This window comes from Leptonotus elevatus, chromosome 10 (assembly GCF_054856555.1).
Source record: "Leptonotus elevatus isolate MCC_2025b chromosome 10, RoL_Lele_1.0, whole genome shotgun sequence".
Taxonomy (NCBI): domain Eukaryota; kingdom Metazoa; phylum Chordata; class Actinopteri; order Syngnathiformes; family Syngnathidae; genus Leptonotus; species Leptonotus elevatus.
In genome coordinates, this window is record NC_141248.1 from 14,946,319 (window position 1) to 14,962,781 (window position 16,463).

Here is a 16,463-nt window from a genome sequence, read left to right on the forward strand (position 1 = left end):
TCAAAGCTGTTTTGGGCAGTGTGTGTGTAATCTGACCATTTTTTTCTCCACTCCGTGAAAGTAAACGTTTCAAATCCACTTTTTCTAAGGAGTTGAAAAGTAGTCACTACTATTACTAATTTGAAGTCTAGAGGCAGGGTACACACAGGAATGGTTGCCAGCCAATCACAGCACTATTTTATTGATTAATGGATTTTATTTTTATTGAAAATTTGTGACTTTTCATTCTGTAATTTTCATAAACATTTCCACTAATAATTTTGATACATCAAAATAGTCACTACTGTATTGGTGAATTTACAGTATAACATAAAACATGCATGTTTGGTGAATTGAAGACTAATAGAATGTAAAATGACTGGCGACCAATCCAAGGTGTACCCTGTCTCTCGCTATACATTAGCAGGGTTAGGCCCAGTTATGAGGACAAGGGATGTACAAAATGGGCAGATGGAAGAAACAATTTAAAACTCATGACCTCAGATTTCAACCTTTTATAATATACAAAAAAATGTTCATTTGTCAATGATTTAAAATTTTGAATAGGTTTTTGTTTTGACCTTTTTGCTTCGGTGCATTTGTATTCTTGTGAAAGTACGTCCTCTAGCGGCTCCGGAAATAATTAAATACCACAAAAATACAGAATTTTGTATAATTTTACGTTTTGCACTTCTTTTTTTTTATACCCCCAGTACAATAAGACTTTGGAAATTGCCCATATTTTCGATTTATAAATAATATTACAATACAGAATTGCGACCCTTGACGATGATATTGTTTACACAATCTTATGTGAGTTGAGGTTGACCTTGAGTCAGCATTCAGCACCAATGTGCTGCCCCCATTCAACCGAGACCCTCCACTAAACTCCCCCACTTTGACCATCGGTAACCTTTTACCTACAGAGCTCCCACTGGGGAGACCGTGCGAGACATTTGATTGGTGGAGATTGGTACACTGGTGAGGTGGCAGACTGGCACGCGTGCCTATTGGCTTCGGCCAGGGCGGTGGGCGGAGTCACTGACAATGAATGTGCTCCGGACACATGTTTACATTGCGAGAGTGGAAGAATGGAGCCGGACTTGATCTCAAAACACTCAGCCAAGTGAGACTGAAGTCAGCATTGCTGAGAGGGGCACTTTATCATGTGAGTGTCATTCATCCGGTTGTTTGCTAGTTTGAATGACTTTGACTAGTGTTAATTCTGGCTTAAAACGGACTCATGTAAAAGTACAGTATTTACAAGGGGATCAACTTGCATCAAGTGGCATGCAACGCAAGTCATAAAATTTGACATTTATACTTCAAACATGACATATTTCTTTGTAATATGCAGCCCTGAAGCATTTAGTCAATTTAAAGTTGTTTGTTTGTTTGAATGACTGTGACCAAATCACAATTGTCTATGTACTGCTAGTCTCATTTTGTGCTTGAATGGACTAGATATGACTTGGACTGATTTCAAAAAATTAAATAAAATAAAAAAAGCTAATATGGGGTTCAATATGCGTGCAAGAAACTAAAAACTCAACTTTACACTTTTCATGTAACATTCTGCACCGAATTATTTATTCCACTGGTGTCAGATTCAGGAAACTTTATTTTAACTCAAAGTTTCCAAATCCGGCCATCATGTTATATAATCTACTAAAGCAAATCTTTTTTCTTTTTTTTCTGAAATATGCAACAAAATTGTTGTTCATCACTTTGGGGTAATAAATTGAACAACAATAGTTGTACAAACTCTTTTATAATTGACTTCTGATTTAAAGACTAGTATTGGAGCTTGACATTTATTGTGTTTATGTAATAATAGGATAAGGTAATTATGCTTTGAACTCACAGTTATAACTCTAAGTTTTGAGTTTGACATTATGCATTCTCTTGTTGCAGATGATGCCTCCCCTTGATAGAAGAGAAGGAAGCCATTTTACTTAGCAGAGTGGCATGTGACATATCAGACATGCAAAAAGGTTGATAATGATTTTTTTCCCCGCTTCCACGTTCCAGTCGACGACTGTTATCTCAAAGGCCAAAGTGTGACAGTCTCCTCTGAGACATAACAAGTGCCCTTTTGCAGATTTCCAAACAAAATTTTAGTAGCCTTTCCCCATTATGGTGTCTACTGTGTCACCCGTGCCTCAAGCCATCTTTGCCACCTCGCCGCCCCCAACTCTGGACTTCGCCCTGGGTGCCCTGGCCTGCTGCGCCGCTTGTGTCTTCACCAACCCTTTAGAAGTGGTAAAGACCCGACTGCAGCTTCAGGGAGAGCTGTGTGCGCGGGGCACCTACCAGAGGCACTACCGCGGGGTCCTCCAGGCCCTTTGGGTGGTGGGCCGCACAGACGGACTCCGGGGCCTTCAGAAGGGGCTTTCTGTCGGCCTGATCTACCAGGGGGTGATGAACGGCGTGAGGCTGGGCTGCTATTCCTACTGTGAAGCTCTGGGCATCACGTCGTATCATGGAGGAAGTGTCCTGTCAGGGGCCGGGGCTGGGGCGCTCGGGGCATTCATTGGCTCTCCTGCCTACCTGGTAAGATAAGAAACTTTCTTTCCCTATTCGGATGCTGTTCATGTTGGTCGTTGTGTTGTTATGTGTTGAAATGTGACGCGAGTTGGTAACAGAATCCCATCCTGATGAGATTACACGCTCGTATTCAGATGTTTGATAGGCACAACAACAGCAACAAGTTAATTAACAGCTAAAGGTCGGGTCAGTCAAGATAAAAAAATGATATAGTTTATTTGATAAATAACCACATGGCTGAATGATAAAGTCCTTAAAATCCTATTTGAGGATTATTATCTAAAGCGTAAATCCTCTGAATGCTTTTATTGTAACTGGTAAGAACATTAAGCAATATTTAATATAGTTTACCATTTTGAAGTGTTGACAATAGTACAATAATAGTCAGTTGTTAAAATAAACAACTGAAACCAATATGTGGTATTAATTTTTGTTCCCAGAAATACTAAATACATTTTACAATAACTTACTTACAAAACTAGGATGCACTGGTGTAATTATGTTATACCATAATTAAATACAGCTCCAGATGCTTTAAAATCTTAATCCTAAAATAAACAGAAGTAGTTCGCACACTGATCTTCATGCAGCTACCATATTAGCTGAAATATCTCCAGCTCCTGTTGTGACCCGGAACAGGATAAGCCAGATAGAAAATGCAAAGATGGATGAAAAAAGGCATCTTCCTTGTACACCTGCAACTTTGACAGTAAATACCATGGAAGAAGATGGAAGATGATATTTCTTCTGTGGTAAGCGAGGATGTGTCAGGGCGCTCTCCATGCAAACCTTCCTGTACGGATCCTCATACTGTTTATTAAGGAAACAGGAAAGAGGAGTTCATCCACAGGGGTGAACAAAAATCATGGACCAAACTGGGTCCAATCTTGTGAGTGAAGACATTTATGAGACCGAAGACAAAAAAAAAAGTCTCCACCATTAGGCCTCAGAACAAGTTATATTCTTAGTCGGCACAAATGTTGACAAGAAGATGCTTGCGTTTGAACGTCCTACATATATTCTTATTCAGAAACTTTAAGGCAACATAAAATAGTTCATCAAATTCCTGCTTAAAGGCCAAAACAACGTATCGTGTGCAAACTATGAAAGCACAAAAGGTTGACTTGTGTGCATGTCACAGTCCTCGAATTACTGATCATGTTGTTTTTCTGCTCTACTTGCCGGTCATTAGGCATTTGCACTGTCTTGGAAAGACAATACTGTAAAGCTGACATGATGCGATATCCAGGTTGCTATATACACAGTACAGACGTACCGTACTTTATATATAGACTGCGTGCTGCTTCAACCACTTCAACTTCGCTTCAGTGCCCTGGTATACATAATGAGATTTGTAGAGCATATGTAATGTAAATGTGACATAATCTGACTCTGTCATCCACGTGTACAGCGAGGATACTAATTAACTACCAAGTTTTTGTTTTTATGATATCAAAAACGAGAACAAGATCAACCATTTTAAATCATTTTTTACTCCATTAATGTGACCTATAACCTGTACAATTCAACTGGTTTTATGTTCACCCTTAAGGCCAAAGGAACTACGAACGGTCAAAATAACTGTCTGTGATAGCACAAAACCTTCTGCTTCTGCAAAAAAAAAGAAGTTAGGAAAAGCCTATTAAAACAACGTAACTTTATTTTGGGTTAATCAAGGTCACTTTAAATGGTGGCAGGTGGTTGCTGACTCAATTTCACATGATTTTGAATGTGATTGGTTGATTTTGGGCATATCCACATCACAATTATAAGAGGGTGTGCACACAGATCCACATTATTTCAGTTGTTTGTTCTTCCCTCTCAAAAATATATTTTTTATTTTTTATTTAGGTTTTGTAATGATTCACTCTCATTTCGGCATTTGAACAGGGGTGTGTAGATTTTTAAATTCAATCTATCTATGTAGAGTTGTGAGAAACAGCTCTGGAATTGTGTGTTTCTAAATAACTTGGTCAGCTCCAAAACAGAAAAACAGGTAAGCCATGTCAATTTTGACCTTGCTTCAGAAATTTTGCAATTCCCTTAGGCTTACACTGCTTTGGTGGTAATTAGAGGTACCTAATTCTAAGAGGTAATTAAGTTTAACTGTTCATTAAAACAAAAAGCAATATGAATCTCAAACTTGGCAAACGCCACATTTGACCACAGCTGCTTCTCTCCCTACCCTATGTAGTGCTAAATACTGTATGTGCAATAGGTTTGATATTTAATTTTCCTCTCAATTTACAAAATACGGTGATATAACCTCCAATCGGAATCTGTTTATACAAGTGAATAAAGGCTGGCATTTTCTGTTTTCTTCGTAGGTGAAGACTCATCTGCAGGCTCAAACACTAGAAGCGATAGCAGTGGGCCATCAGCATAACCATGTGGTATGACCAACATATTCAAGTGTCCTATTCCATTGTTTCAATGGCTGGCTAAAGCGTGAAATCTGTAAAAATAAATTAAAATAAAAATTAAAAAACATACAGCACATAGCAACAACAGATTTTTAACTTAGACTTTGTGTATTTAAAACTACCGCTAGCTTAATGCTAACACATAATGGGAAATGGCATAGCTGGGCTAATGTATCGCATCTATGTGGCAGTGTTACAATGCATGGTCCTTCCTCTCGTACTGTATGTCGAAATGTGTTTCTTAGTTCAACTGGACTCTAAATTATCAACAGATGTGAGTGCGAGAATGACGATCACTGTGTTAAATGTGCATCTTTATCACCTATTTGTGTGACTTTTTCTTTCGTTTCAGGGAGTGTCTGATGCCTTTGTTACCATCTATAGAAAAGAGGGTTTAATTGGACTCTGGAGGGGTGTGAATGGGGCCGTGCCTCGCGTCATGGTTGGTTCAGCTGCTCAACTGGCAACCTTTACCTCTGCCAAGGAGTGGGTTTTGCATTCCCAGGTACAGTACGGGTAGTCGTCGCTATAAACGGCTGCCATTTTCGGACGCACGTGATCGAGCAACTGCTGCAAACCTTTTCCATTTTCCCTCACAGTGGTTTAGTCCGGGAGCCAACTGGCTCGTGGCTTTGATCGCGGCCAGCATCAGCGGGGTTGCCGTGGCGATTACCATGACACCCTTTGATGTCATCAGTACACGCCTCTACAATCAGCCAGTGGATGAGTTTCACAGGGTGGGTTGAAGGCTTGACATTTACAATGGAACGTCTGAGTTTGAATACGAGCTATTCTTGGATCACCTTTTTTTTCTTTTCCCCATAGATAATCCATTCCAATTGTCACCATCGTGAAACGTATTAACTTTACAGTAGTAACAGTGTCACGTATATCTTTTTTTTTTTACATTTATGAATATAAGTATCTTGTCATACTGATACTACTATCGTTCTGGTGGCATCACAAAAAAAAATCAAAATAATAGGTCAACTTCATAGTTACAGCAGCTTTGGAGGTTCCACTGTATAAACATAAGCTTTGAATTATGTTTTTTTTTCTTTCCTCCCATTTTTCCTCTTAGGGACGCCTCTACAATGGTTTTTCGGATTGTATCCTGAAGGTGTGCCAAGCTGAAGGCCTGCTCGGTCTGTACAAAGGGATGGGCCCAGTTTTTCTGCGCTTGGCTCCCCACACAGTTCTCAGTATGCTATTCTGGGATCTGATGAGGCAACAAGCTGTGAAAAACAGGCAGGCTCAAGGGCAGGGATGAATCCACCCAAAAACACGCAGAAAACACTGCAATATTGTCCAGACTATGAACTTGTAACTCCTTTATTGTAAAGGAGAACAAAAAGGTTAGCAAAGAATACTTGACTAACGATGAACACATGCTGCTTGGACAAGAAGGTCCTGTCAAATGTTTGAAGATTGATATTGTGTTTTGTGGTCATTCTAAATGTTAATAATTGAGTAATACAGTTACAGACATCCCCTAATTATTCATATCCTGGTTAAATTTGGTCTTAAAGTGTTTTTTTCTTCTTTATAGAAATGACACAAGAAAGTATCAAATGACTTAAAACTCTTTTAAAGTGAATTAAGAAATTTGGTAACACTCTCTCTCCCACTATAGAAAAAGTTCATTTGCATCAACACTTTTTAGAGTGCCTCATTGTTTACCATGAGTGCGTGCCTGTCACATAGAGAAAAATGAATGGGAATGGGGGGGAAACTAATTATACAGTCTGATTTGACAGCCAGTGTGTTTACAGGGGCTATGTCCTGACATGACCGCTTTACTTTATTTCATGGCTCAAACTGTAGCTATAAAAAAGATGCTAAATGAAGTAGCATCATATTTTTTTCCAGCTCATAGGAATTATTTCGTTGACATTTGAGTGCGGCGTTGTTTTGAGCAGGTTCACCAGAGCTGCCCACGCCATTTGAGAATGCAGTGAACAGCTTCATTTTTCACGATTTTGAAGCCTCTAAATACTTTGTTTTAATCAATCAAATTTGTTAGGGTGGTTGTCAAAATTACAAGACGTACATTATTTATTTTCACTTTACAAGGATGTTTAAGGTGTTGTATATATTGATAGATATTGAGAATAAAATACATTTAAATTTGATGATTCATATCACATTTTTTTAGGAAACATGATGTTTTTGAAAGTATCTTTGCAACTTGTTGCATAATGATAATCAAATCTAACCTCAATATAATATAATTATAATCGACTACCCGTTAGAACATTGGCTATATGCATATAAATAACTTTGGACAAAGTTTAAAAATGCCACCTTATCTCAGAATTTGTCCAGATTATTGATAGCTTTGGGTTTAAGTACATTTTGTGTTTAAAGTACATTGGGGGGGAAACTGAAGTGTTTTAAGAAATATAAAGTGATTTCTGTATTAAATGCCACTTTGTGTGAGCTGCACCAGGTTGCCTGTAGTTTGGTGATCTTTTTAATAGATATATTGAGGAGGCTTTTTAAACAACTGAAAATAAATCAATCATGTTTATCAATCAATTTGTGTTTCTTTGTTACAAAAACGTGATCTGCATGACATTGTAGATTAAACATTTTACATGACACAGCTTGAGTCTGTATTTGATTGCTCACAATTGCATTTCAGGGTCTTGATTTGAGGGGATTTTCAGCCTCTTTCATCAAGCGGTGATTACACTGACAATCACAGTTAAATCACTTTTGACCTTTGGAACTCAGTGTCAGTCGTGTTCACAATGATCAGCAGCCACCGGGGAGATCCACTTAATCTTTAGCCAGAGGCTTGGCTTACAGGAATCCACCATAAACAGGTGTGGAGTTTGTCAGACTAATGTCGTTGTTGTAGTAATATTACACAAGGGAAACACAAAAATGTTTTTCCCTTTCTTTTGGATCTTTGAGATCCTTCCTATTGAATCCAATCCAATTGACTGCTTTTTTCAAGGTGAGTGGATAATACGGACTCGTGGGTAAAATATGACACTCAATGTTTTATTTCAAATGTATGTAAAAACTGTTTTTGGTGTATGTTTTAAAGGCGTTGTAGCTGCATGTGGAATATCATTGCTGTGCAGCCTGATGAGAGTTTACTATTTCACTCAAATTTGCAGGTGAGCTTTTTTTGCAATACAAAATGTTCATTGCTGTACATCAGGGATATCCAAACTGCTGCCTGGGGCCTATTGGAGCCTGTTGTGTGCTTTTAGCTGCCTACAGCATGTGCCTAACTCAACTAAAAGGAACAATTGACATGCACAGCCCCTGTCAATGCCTTCATTGTACTACTTTTTTTCTACACTGGGTGGCAAGGCAGGAGAACAGCAGAAGGAATTTATCTTATCTTCACTTCCTTGTTTTCCACCAATCACACATCATTTGGTACTTCAGAATGAATTAAACGCTGATGGCTTTACGTATGAATGAAAACTGAAACGAAGTAGAAAAAAGGGCATGAACAGTGATAGAAACATTATACAACTGTTTTGCATATCTTTAGCTGATGAATTGGTTTTAATGTGTTATTTTTTATTTATTATTATTAATTTTGTTTATTTATTTTAATATATATAAAAAAAATAAAAAAATTGGCCCTTAGAAGAAAAAACCCTTCCTGTACATCAGTGATGTCAAACATTCGACCCGCAGGCTGGATCAGGCCCGCAAAGGGGTTTAATCTGGCCCGCGAGACACATTTGTAAAGTCGGACCAAATAATTAGCCGGCCACAATCAAAACATATAAATTTGTAATTTCACAAGCAGTCCTCAGATGAGCAATGCAACTTGTACATGGAATCGTCCTGGATGTCATTTTTTTACACACAACCTGAAGTTACGGTTTGTTAAAAAAATAAAATAAAAATTATAGACCGACATAAACGTGTTAAATATGACACAAATTCAATTACTGGGACCACAAATACATATGACAAGGATTAACGTCCTTATTGCTTCATTAACTGCATCACACAATGCATTTTGGGAACAATATATGTGCAAAACAGGAAGATCTAACATATCTGGAACTCATACAGGCAAAGCGTTGCCGCATTTGTGTTATTTTTTGGAAAAGTATGATTAAAGTTGAGCTCCATAATTTAGGGCTAGCCAATAAATAGCGAAAATCAGCTTATAATTGACTTTTTTACCAATCCGGCCCACTTGGTAATATATGTTCCTCTATGTGGCCCCTGAGCTCATATGAGTTTGACACCCCTGCTGTACATGGTCGGACGCGGCAAAGAAGTTACATTCTTTCATATTTTTCTGAGCAGTGATTCTGAATCAGAGAGCAAGGATAAGACACCGTCAGCAAAAATCCACCTCAGCACCAATTGGAGATCATTAGTCCACTTCTGGGCTTTGACTGGCCTTCTGTCTCTGGTTGGCCCGCGGGTTTCTTCTCTGATAGTTCTGGAATTTTCCCTGCGAGCCATCTCTGCCTGGATATCAGCACGGCTGGTCAGTCACAACAAGCAGGAACTGTATTCCCATTTAAGCCTGGATTCTAACATGCTTTTTTTCAGGATGCTGGTGGCAGAGGGCTAGGACTGATCCTCATCCAGAGCCACTTTTCTCTTGGTTGCGGCATCACCTGTACTCTATACTTTCTTCATCAGGGAGCGCCGCACAGCTCCCTCAGTTTATTCCTGGCAGCCGCCTTCAGTTGGGCACTGGCAGGCTGGTGCAACTCTTTGTGGAGTCACGTGGCCCGACTCTATCCATTGCACAGTACCGAGCGCTACTGTGGGAGGTGCATCACCCTCCTGTCCTCAGGACACACCCTGCTGGCCTTTCTGCAGAGACTGGTTGTCTTGGTCTTTGCGGTAGCAGTGGTGGCCTCCTTCGCCACAGTTTATGACCACTTCCTGTCCCAGAAGGATGCGCTCAAGTTTTGGACTCCTCTCACGCTTTGTTACACAATGCTGGTGGTCTATAATCAAGGTGGGGATCAGGAAAAAAGGTTTTGCTCTTTTAGAACAGGGATTTAAATATATATATATATATATTTTTTTACTTTTGGGTCCAGGACAGATTTTTTTTTCACCCTTAAATACCATGGGAATTATTAGCATTTTTGAACATTTATAACTGCCCTATGGAGAAATTTGCCCAAAAATATACTTACAATATTTTTACATTTGACCATTTGTGACTCAAACATCTTACAATTAACAGATTAACACCTTAGCTGTTCACAATGCGGGTTCAAATTTCCCGCCCTCTGTTTGAGGATGTGAAGTCATATGTGCATTATATTTGTGAGAAGGGAGTGTGCAGTTTTATTTATCAACCACATGTGACAGTAGTGAGTAAATTTTCTGCATTCAGTTGCTTTAAACCTAAATATTTTGGTCCTGTTGAATAGTAAGCAACTTGATCTATCCATGTACTGTCGTGAGCTGTAATGTGGTGCTTCCACTAACAACATGGCTACGAACAGAGAGGAGAAACTTTAGCAATTTGGTCACAAATAAAACAAATTCTGATTTTGGAGAAAAAAAGAGCGATTTTTTTAAATTTATGCTGAACAAAACCCATTTATTCACTGCAAATGTCGTGATTCATCAACATGTTAGAAACTTTTGATCTGAGGTTTGTGCTTCCAAACTGCAACTATTGTGATTCTACAAGACAAAAGTACTATTTAATTGGCTGGAAACTAATCTAGAGAGGAGTAAATGGTTTAGTCGTAAGTTTTGCTGGTGTGTCGATCCTCATATGAAAATACTCACATTTTGAATTTTAAAAAATTATACAATGTTATTGTGGTCGCAGACACCCACGTGTCACCGTACCACAGTTTGAGACCCACTGTTTTAGCAAGCCTAAATTTACGTTTCCTTTCATTTTACCCAGAAGACCAACAACGTCAGATGCGCGCAGAGGCCCTGTTGCACACTGTCGTGCTGCGTCTGGGGGCCCTGCTGGTGCTGATGCTGACAATGGGAAACTGGTCTGACGTCCTCCACGTCCTCGTCACTTTTTTGGGAGAAGCCGTCTGTCTCCTGTATTCTCAAGACCTGCTGCAGCTTGCGTTAAAGGTCTGTATGAAAAAGTTCTAATTTGTATGCTGTGATCACTGCAATTGACTGTATTTATATCCTAAATCAAGCCTTCAAAGGGAGCACAGTGTTAAAATCTCAAATTAATAGCCCAATAAAAATGGGCACCATGACCCATTTAGTTTATTGATTAATTGATCATTAAGAATGGTGTGGAATTGATTGTTAAATAATTAAGCAATTGAGGCAGAATGAAGTGCACTTCAAGGTTGCAACCAGTAGAGGTGCTGTTTATTCAGTCTCAACTGGATGGATGGATGGATGGATGAAAAATTTGCTGTCTAAAGAAGAAAATTTGCTGTCTAAAAGCTATTGTTATTTTACCCCATTGCATTCAAGGAAATGTAGTCAAACCAAACGTCAGTCCCTAATATGGACATGTCTCCCTTTTATAGGAAGAAAAGGACACCGACATGGCCAAATATGGACAAAGCTCCGGTTACAGAAAAAGGGAACATACCAGTAGAACACCATTGAAAAGCAGCTGATAAGTTTACTTGCAGTACAACTCATCGTGTTTAACATAAATTAAAAACCTTTGTGACTACATTACTGATTGTTTCTGATTTTTATGACAAAAAAGTAAGCTTACTTTTGGTACTGCTGCTATCTGTGAGTTAGGTCATGCGCTATTCAAAACACCCAAGTGCTTGTCCTCATTAGGATCACAGGTCAGCCCAACTGAGAAATGTTGCACATCCTAAACTGGTCTTCATCTAATGACATTGACAAAACAAAAACCCGTTCCTACTCACATTAACATATTGATAATTTAAAGAATCTAACTTGCATGCATGTTTTGGCATGTGTGATGAAGCCAGGGGTGCCTGGGGAAAACCTACACATCCAAACTCTACAGAGAAGGGCCTGTAGCTACCGAGATTCGAACACGTGCCAAACGATAGCATAAGGATGTGACTTTGTGTCTCTACGATAGAAACGTTATCATATTATATATATTTTTTCTTTCTGGAGAGCTCAGTTCATTCGGTTATTTTATCGATTTGACATGTCATCGTCATTGCGAAGGGTGACGAGGGAGAAGGGACAGGGAGGCGGAGGACGGGCGTTATCATATTCTTTATGACACTGGCATTCATAAAAAGGTGGATGGATGCGTTATTAAAGCATTGTTTGACCTTCTCTTCATAGTCCATATGACTCAGCTTGGCTCAAATAGTGAACCTGCATTTTTTTTTCTTCAATGGCATTATAAGATACAATCCATGTATCAGTGAGCTAAATTGAAAAGTACCATATGAATAAAGGCCGCCGCTACATAAATCCAACATGGTTATACCATGTTTTTAATTGTGGATATTTTCATTATGCACTGTGACAGACAGAGAGGTGAGCAGTCCAAGGTGTACCCCACGCAATTAGCTGGCATACCCTTCGGCTTCCCCGTGACCTTGAATGACATAAGCAGTAGAAATAGATGAACAGACAAGTACGTAATATCTTCCCTAAGACTTCCAGTTTTCCTTTTACGGTTACACGGAAGTGATGTTGCCAGCCAGAGCGAGAAAGGGAGGCGGGTGGATGAACAAGAGTACAGGTAGGAAGTAAACAAGGAGTGGCTTTCTGTAGATATAATCGCCCTCTTCAGAGTAAAGTCCGCCAAAAAAAATCGAGAAGTAACGCAGTGCTGTTGAGACACAGACGAAGGAAGCCTACGGAAAACGACATTCTTTCAACTAGTCTGTCAGGTTTGTTTTTGTTTTTTTAAATAGATACTGTGTGCTTGAAATGCCAATGGTGAAATGACATCCTTACTAGTGATGGCTCTTCCTTGGGTGTCAATGGAAACTAGATACAATTTCAAACGGCAGTTGGGCAATATGTATACGTTTACTAATATCTAATACAGAGAACTGATTCAATTGTGAACGTATAGATGTATATTGTCTCATAATCCTAGTCTTTTTATTTTTAGTACGCTCTATATTTGAAAATTTTCTAGTCTTGTGACTTTTTTCAACCTCTGTAGATGACAACTAAACGTAAATAAAAGATATTGAATAAATGAGTGATAACGTTGACTGCAGTTGAGGTGTTCATTGAGACCTTGAGGTCTTCAAAAAAACAAAAAAAGACAAGGAGGAACAGGTTGACTGGAATGATACGTACTGTATATTCCAATCGTTCGTCGAGTGGCCTTACCCATTAATAGGATAAAGCGAGCAAACAGGAAATAATAACCAAGCTAATAATTTTTACATAATGCTTAAGTACATTTCAAATGCTATATTTGTACTTCACAGTGTGAGCACTTTTTTGTTTCAGTGTTTTAATAGGCTTTCATTCAGAAAGCCATCTCATCTTCAGTACATGTAATTCCAGTTGCTTAGTATGAACTTCATGCTGACCATGAATGGGTTTTCCGCAGCCATGACGTCAGCAGACTCAAGCAGGAAAGTGTCCTCTGTCTTCATCACCTTGGCAACTCCTCACCAAACCAAGGCCAAGCAACAAGGTGGGAACAAAAAGGGCTGGGTGCATGCAGGGCCTTCCCAAAGATGCCCAGGATCTCATAGCTCTACAACTGAAGAGCTTCCCCAAAGGACCTCAGCGTCTGAGAGCCGTGCATCCGTCCAGTCGGGACACAACACGCTAATGTGGGAAAGTGACAACAGAGATGTTGCAGGTATTTAAGATAAAATGGTTGATATGCATATACAGTCTTTTAAGATGAAGAAAATCTGACGGATGAATTTATTAATAAAAAATTATTCTCTTTGACCTTTCAGGCTCAACAGATGTCTTCTCTCCTCCTCCTCTTGCTTCACCTTCCCCTCCTCTTCCTCCTCCTCCTTCTGAGCTGAAATCTTACCCCCCAGATCCACTGCCCACACCATCACCCCCTGCTGCCCAGAAACCTGCCTCACGCCCTCCAACTTCACCCCAGCCGCCACCTCCCAACAAAGAGGTAAACGTTTCCATTAAGTGACTAAAATTCATTGGTTAAGCTACACTTTTCACTTCAATTGTACATGAGTCATAAAGTCGGCAATGTGTTAATGCTCTAAATGTTTTTTCCCGAATCATTGTACTTGGTTCTAAACAAAATACCAAGGGGGTCTTTTTCAAATACTGTTAAAGTAAACAGTACCGTTCCCTTTGCAAATAAAAGAACATTCCTTGGTGCATGTCTGGATTAGATGAGGAAATGCTTGTTCCATCAATACACCGATGACGTGGCTGCACCAAAGTTGGCAAAAAGCACTGGTTAAAAAAATATTAGCATGTTGCAACACGGTTTTACAACACCATACTGTAGAGAAATCAATACTGAGAATTATTATGTGTAAAGGTAAGCACTTGTATTGTAACAGAGCATAAAGCTGTACAATATTAAATGTTGTGGCAAATTTAGTTACATTTGACTGTACATTAAATACTGTCACTGTATGTGTTTTGCTTTTAAGGTGGTAAAACGAACACCCTCTAGTGGGAAGAATGCAAATCAACAGTCAAATGGTGTCCAGGAAGATAACCCCAGTGAGAGCAGAGGTAATTTTTTCCTGACCTCTATTAACATCTCTGACGCATTGATGATGCATGCATTGTAACCTCTAATTAATTTGTATGCAATGCAGGCTTGTGTGGATTTTGTCAGAAGTCCATACTTTTTACTGAACCAGCGTTAACCGCTTTGGAGAGGATTTACCACAAAGGCTGCTTCATGTGCAGGACTTGTAGTTGCCCTCTGGCTGGAAAAACGTTCTACGACAAAGGAGAAGTCCCTGAATGTGAAACGTGCTATGAGGTAAAAACAGTAGTTGCTTTACGAGTAAAAAGAGATCATTAAAACATGTAAATACCATGTTTGAAACAAGACAAACAACAACAAAAAAAAGCCTTAAGTGCATATAATAAACTGTTTTATTCTATCTTGCAGACCAGTCTTGATGTTTGCTGTTCATGTGGCGAAAAGATAAGAGTGGAAAAAATTCGGGCCCTTCAGCGAGTGTATCATCCTACTTGTTTTACCTGCGTAACATGTAAACAGCCACTTGAACATTTTGTCCAGGCAGACACTGGAGAAATCTACTGCCATCTGGACTATGGCAGGTATGACAATTACAGCCAAAGACTGTAGGTTTGCGATACCTACATGCTGATGGATTACATTTTTACACAACAATTTGACACTTTTTGGGCAGTGGACTTTCCTTGTTTAATGTCTCCTTTTGATTTCTCTGTCTTAAGGAAGTTTGCTAAGGAGTGCAGTGCCTGCCAACAGCTAATTATGGACAGTGATGGGACTATTCCAGGACACATTGAAAGTGATGGACGCACCCTCCACCAAGAGTGCTACAGATGTGAGGTATTGACATATTCAGACTACATAGTTTATACAAACACGTGTGCGTTACCAAGCTTGTGTCAATTCAGATTTTTTTTTCAGGTTTGTCACTTCAAGTTCTCACTGGAGAAAAAGGACTGCTATTCTGTGGATGGGAAAAGGCTTTGCCTCTCCTGCAGTCAAAAATATTCAGCTACAACAAAATAATAGTAAGATCGGTGTAGGAATCGCAGAATAAGCAAGACCATATTTTGCCTTCATACCAATAATTCTAACAATCCAACATTGGGTGATAATTGAGTTGTTAAAATTGAGTTGTTTAATGTTTAAAACGGCAGTAAAATACTTGGACATCAGACAGCTATAATCAATATTTGATGCTTGTAAGAGAAAATAGGATACATCTCAATGTGATTGTCAAAAATGCATAATACAATGTGATCTCCACCTTCCCCCAAAAGATAAATGTGTAATACCACATTGTGAATTATTCCCACTGTGCTTCTTCCTGACCAGGAGTTAAGCATACTAAATTATTTCCCACTGTGACTTTTCTGTTTGACTACATGGGAATCATGTCAGAATTTGTTGTCTTGTCATCCAAATGAATGATATCTACAATTTTATGTAATCAAGTTTGCATTAAAAAAAAAAGGTGTCATTGGGTCCTTAATTTCTTTCAGTATGACTGTGACAAATAATATATTCACACAGTAGACACAAATGTATTTATACACAAATTGAATGTAAACCTGTTGGGTTGCATTTCATGTTGATCGCCATCTTTAAAGACAACCGCAAAACCAAAATGCAAACAAATTGGCATAAGTTACTTATATTCAAGTAAAATGGCAATAAGAACAACATGTTTTGTTCACATTTCTGTTTGGAATACACAGAGAAGTACCGGTCGTTATGTGCCACGGGGTGTGAGGTGTGCCATAGGAAATTATCCCATTTCACTTGGTCCAAAAATAATTATTGATCCACTCCAAATAATGTATCTTTGTCCATCTATCTCTATCTACAGTATATGCCAGAGATGCATAGCGCAGGCAAACAATTAAATGCCATTCCACTAGCTGGCAGAAGTTACATAATTAAATGTCATTACATATTAAACA

At 38.9% G+C, this 16,463-nt stretch overlaps 3 protein-coding genes across 5 annotated transcripts; all 3 read left to right on the forward strand.

The window, feature by feature from the left end:
* Window positions 1–1,025: 1,025 nt before the first annotated feature.
* Window positions 1,026–7,483, forward strand: slc25a34 (solute carrier family 25 member 34). Its single transcript, XM_086087117.1, has 6 exons — window positions 1,026–1,147; window positions 1,894–2,532; window positions 4,854–4,919; window positions 5,302–5,454; window positions 5,549–5,686; window positions 6,031–7,483. The coding sequence occupies exons 2-6, from the start codon at window positions 2,116–2,118 to the stop codon at window positions 6,217–6,219; spliced, it is 963 nt and encodes a 320-aa protein (XP_085943243.1). The 5' UTR covers window positions 1,026–1,147; window positions 1,894–2,115; the 3' UTR covers window positions 6,220–7,483.
* Window positions 7,484–7,715: 232 nt separating this feature from the next.
* On the forward strand, window positions 7,716–11,579 carry LOC147167267 (transmembrane protein 82-like). 3 transcript variants are annotated; one of them, XM_086087542.1, is made up of 6 exons: window positions 7,716–7,911; window positions 8,005–8,077; window positions 9,240–9,426; window positions 9,492–9,909; window positions 10,825–11,009; window positions 11,426–11,579. In XM_086087542.1, the coding sequence occupies exons 1-6, from the start codon at window positions 7,839–7,841 to the stop codon at window positions 11,516–11,518; spliced, it is 1,029 nt and encodes a 342-aa protein (XP_085943668.1). In that variant the 5' UTR covers window positions 7,716–7,838; the 3' UTR covers window positions 11,519–11,579. The 3 variants fall into 3 exon arrangements, with proteins under 3 accessions (XP_085943668.1, XP_085943666.1, XP_085943667.1); XM_086087540.1 differs by having other exon boundaries at window positions 7,716–7,910; window positions 7,992–8,077; XM_086087541.1 differs by having other exon boundaries at window positions 7,716–7,910; window positions 7,992–8,077; window positions 10,828–11,009.
* A 1,022-nt stretch (window positions 11,580–12,601) lies between these two features.
* Window positions 12,602–16,000, forward strand: fblim1 (filamin binding LIM protein 1). The gene is made up of 8 exons (XM_086087512.1): window positions 12,602–12,739; window positions 13,420–13,677; window positions 13,781–13,959; window positions 14,459–14,543; window positions 14,630–14,799; window positions 14,932–15,104; window positions 15,243–15,360; window positions 15,442–16,000. The coding sequence occupies exons 2-8, from the start codon at window positions 13,422–13,424 to the stop codon at window positions 15,544–15,546; spliced, it is 1,086 nt and encodes a 361-aa protein (XP_085943638.1). The 5' UTR covers window positions 12,602–12,739; window positions 13,420–13,421; the 3' UTR covers window positions 15,547–16,000.
* Window positions 16,001–16,463: the final 463 nt, after the last annotated feature.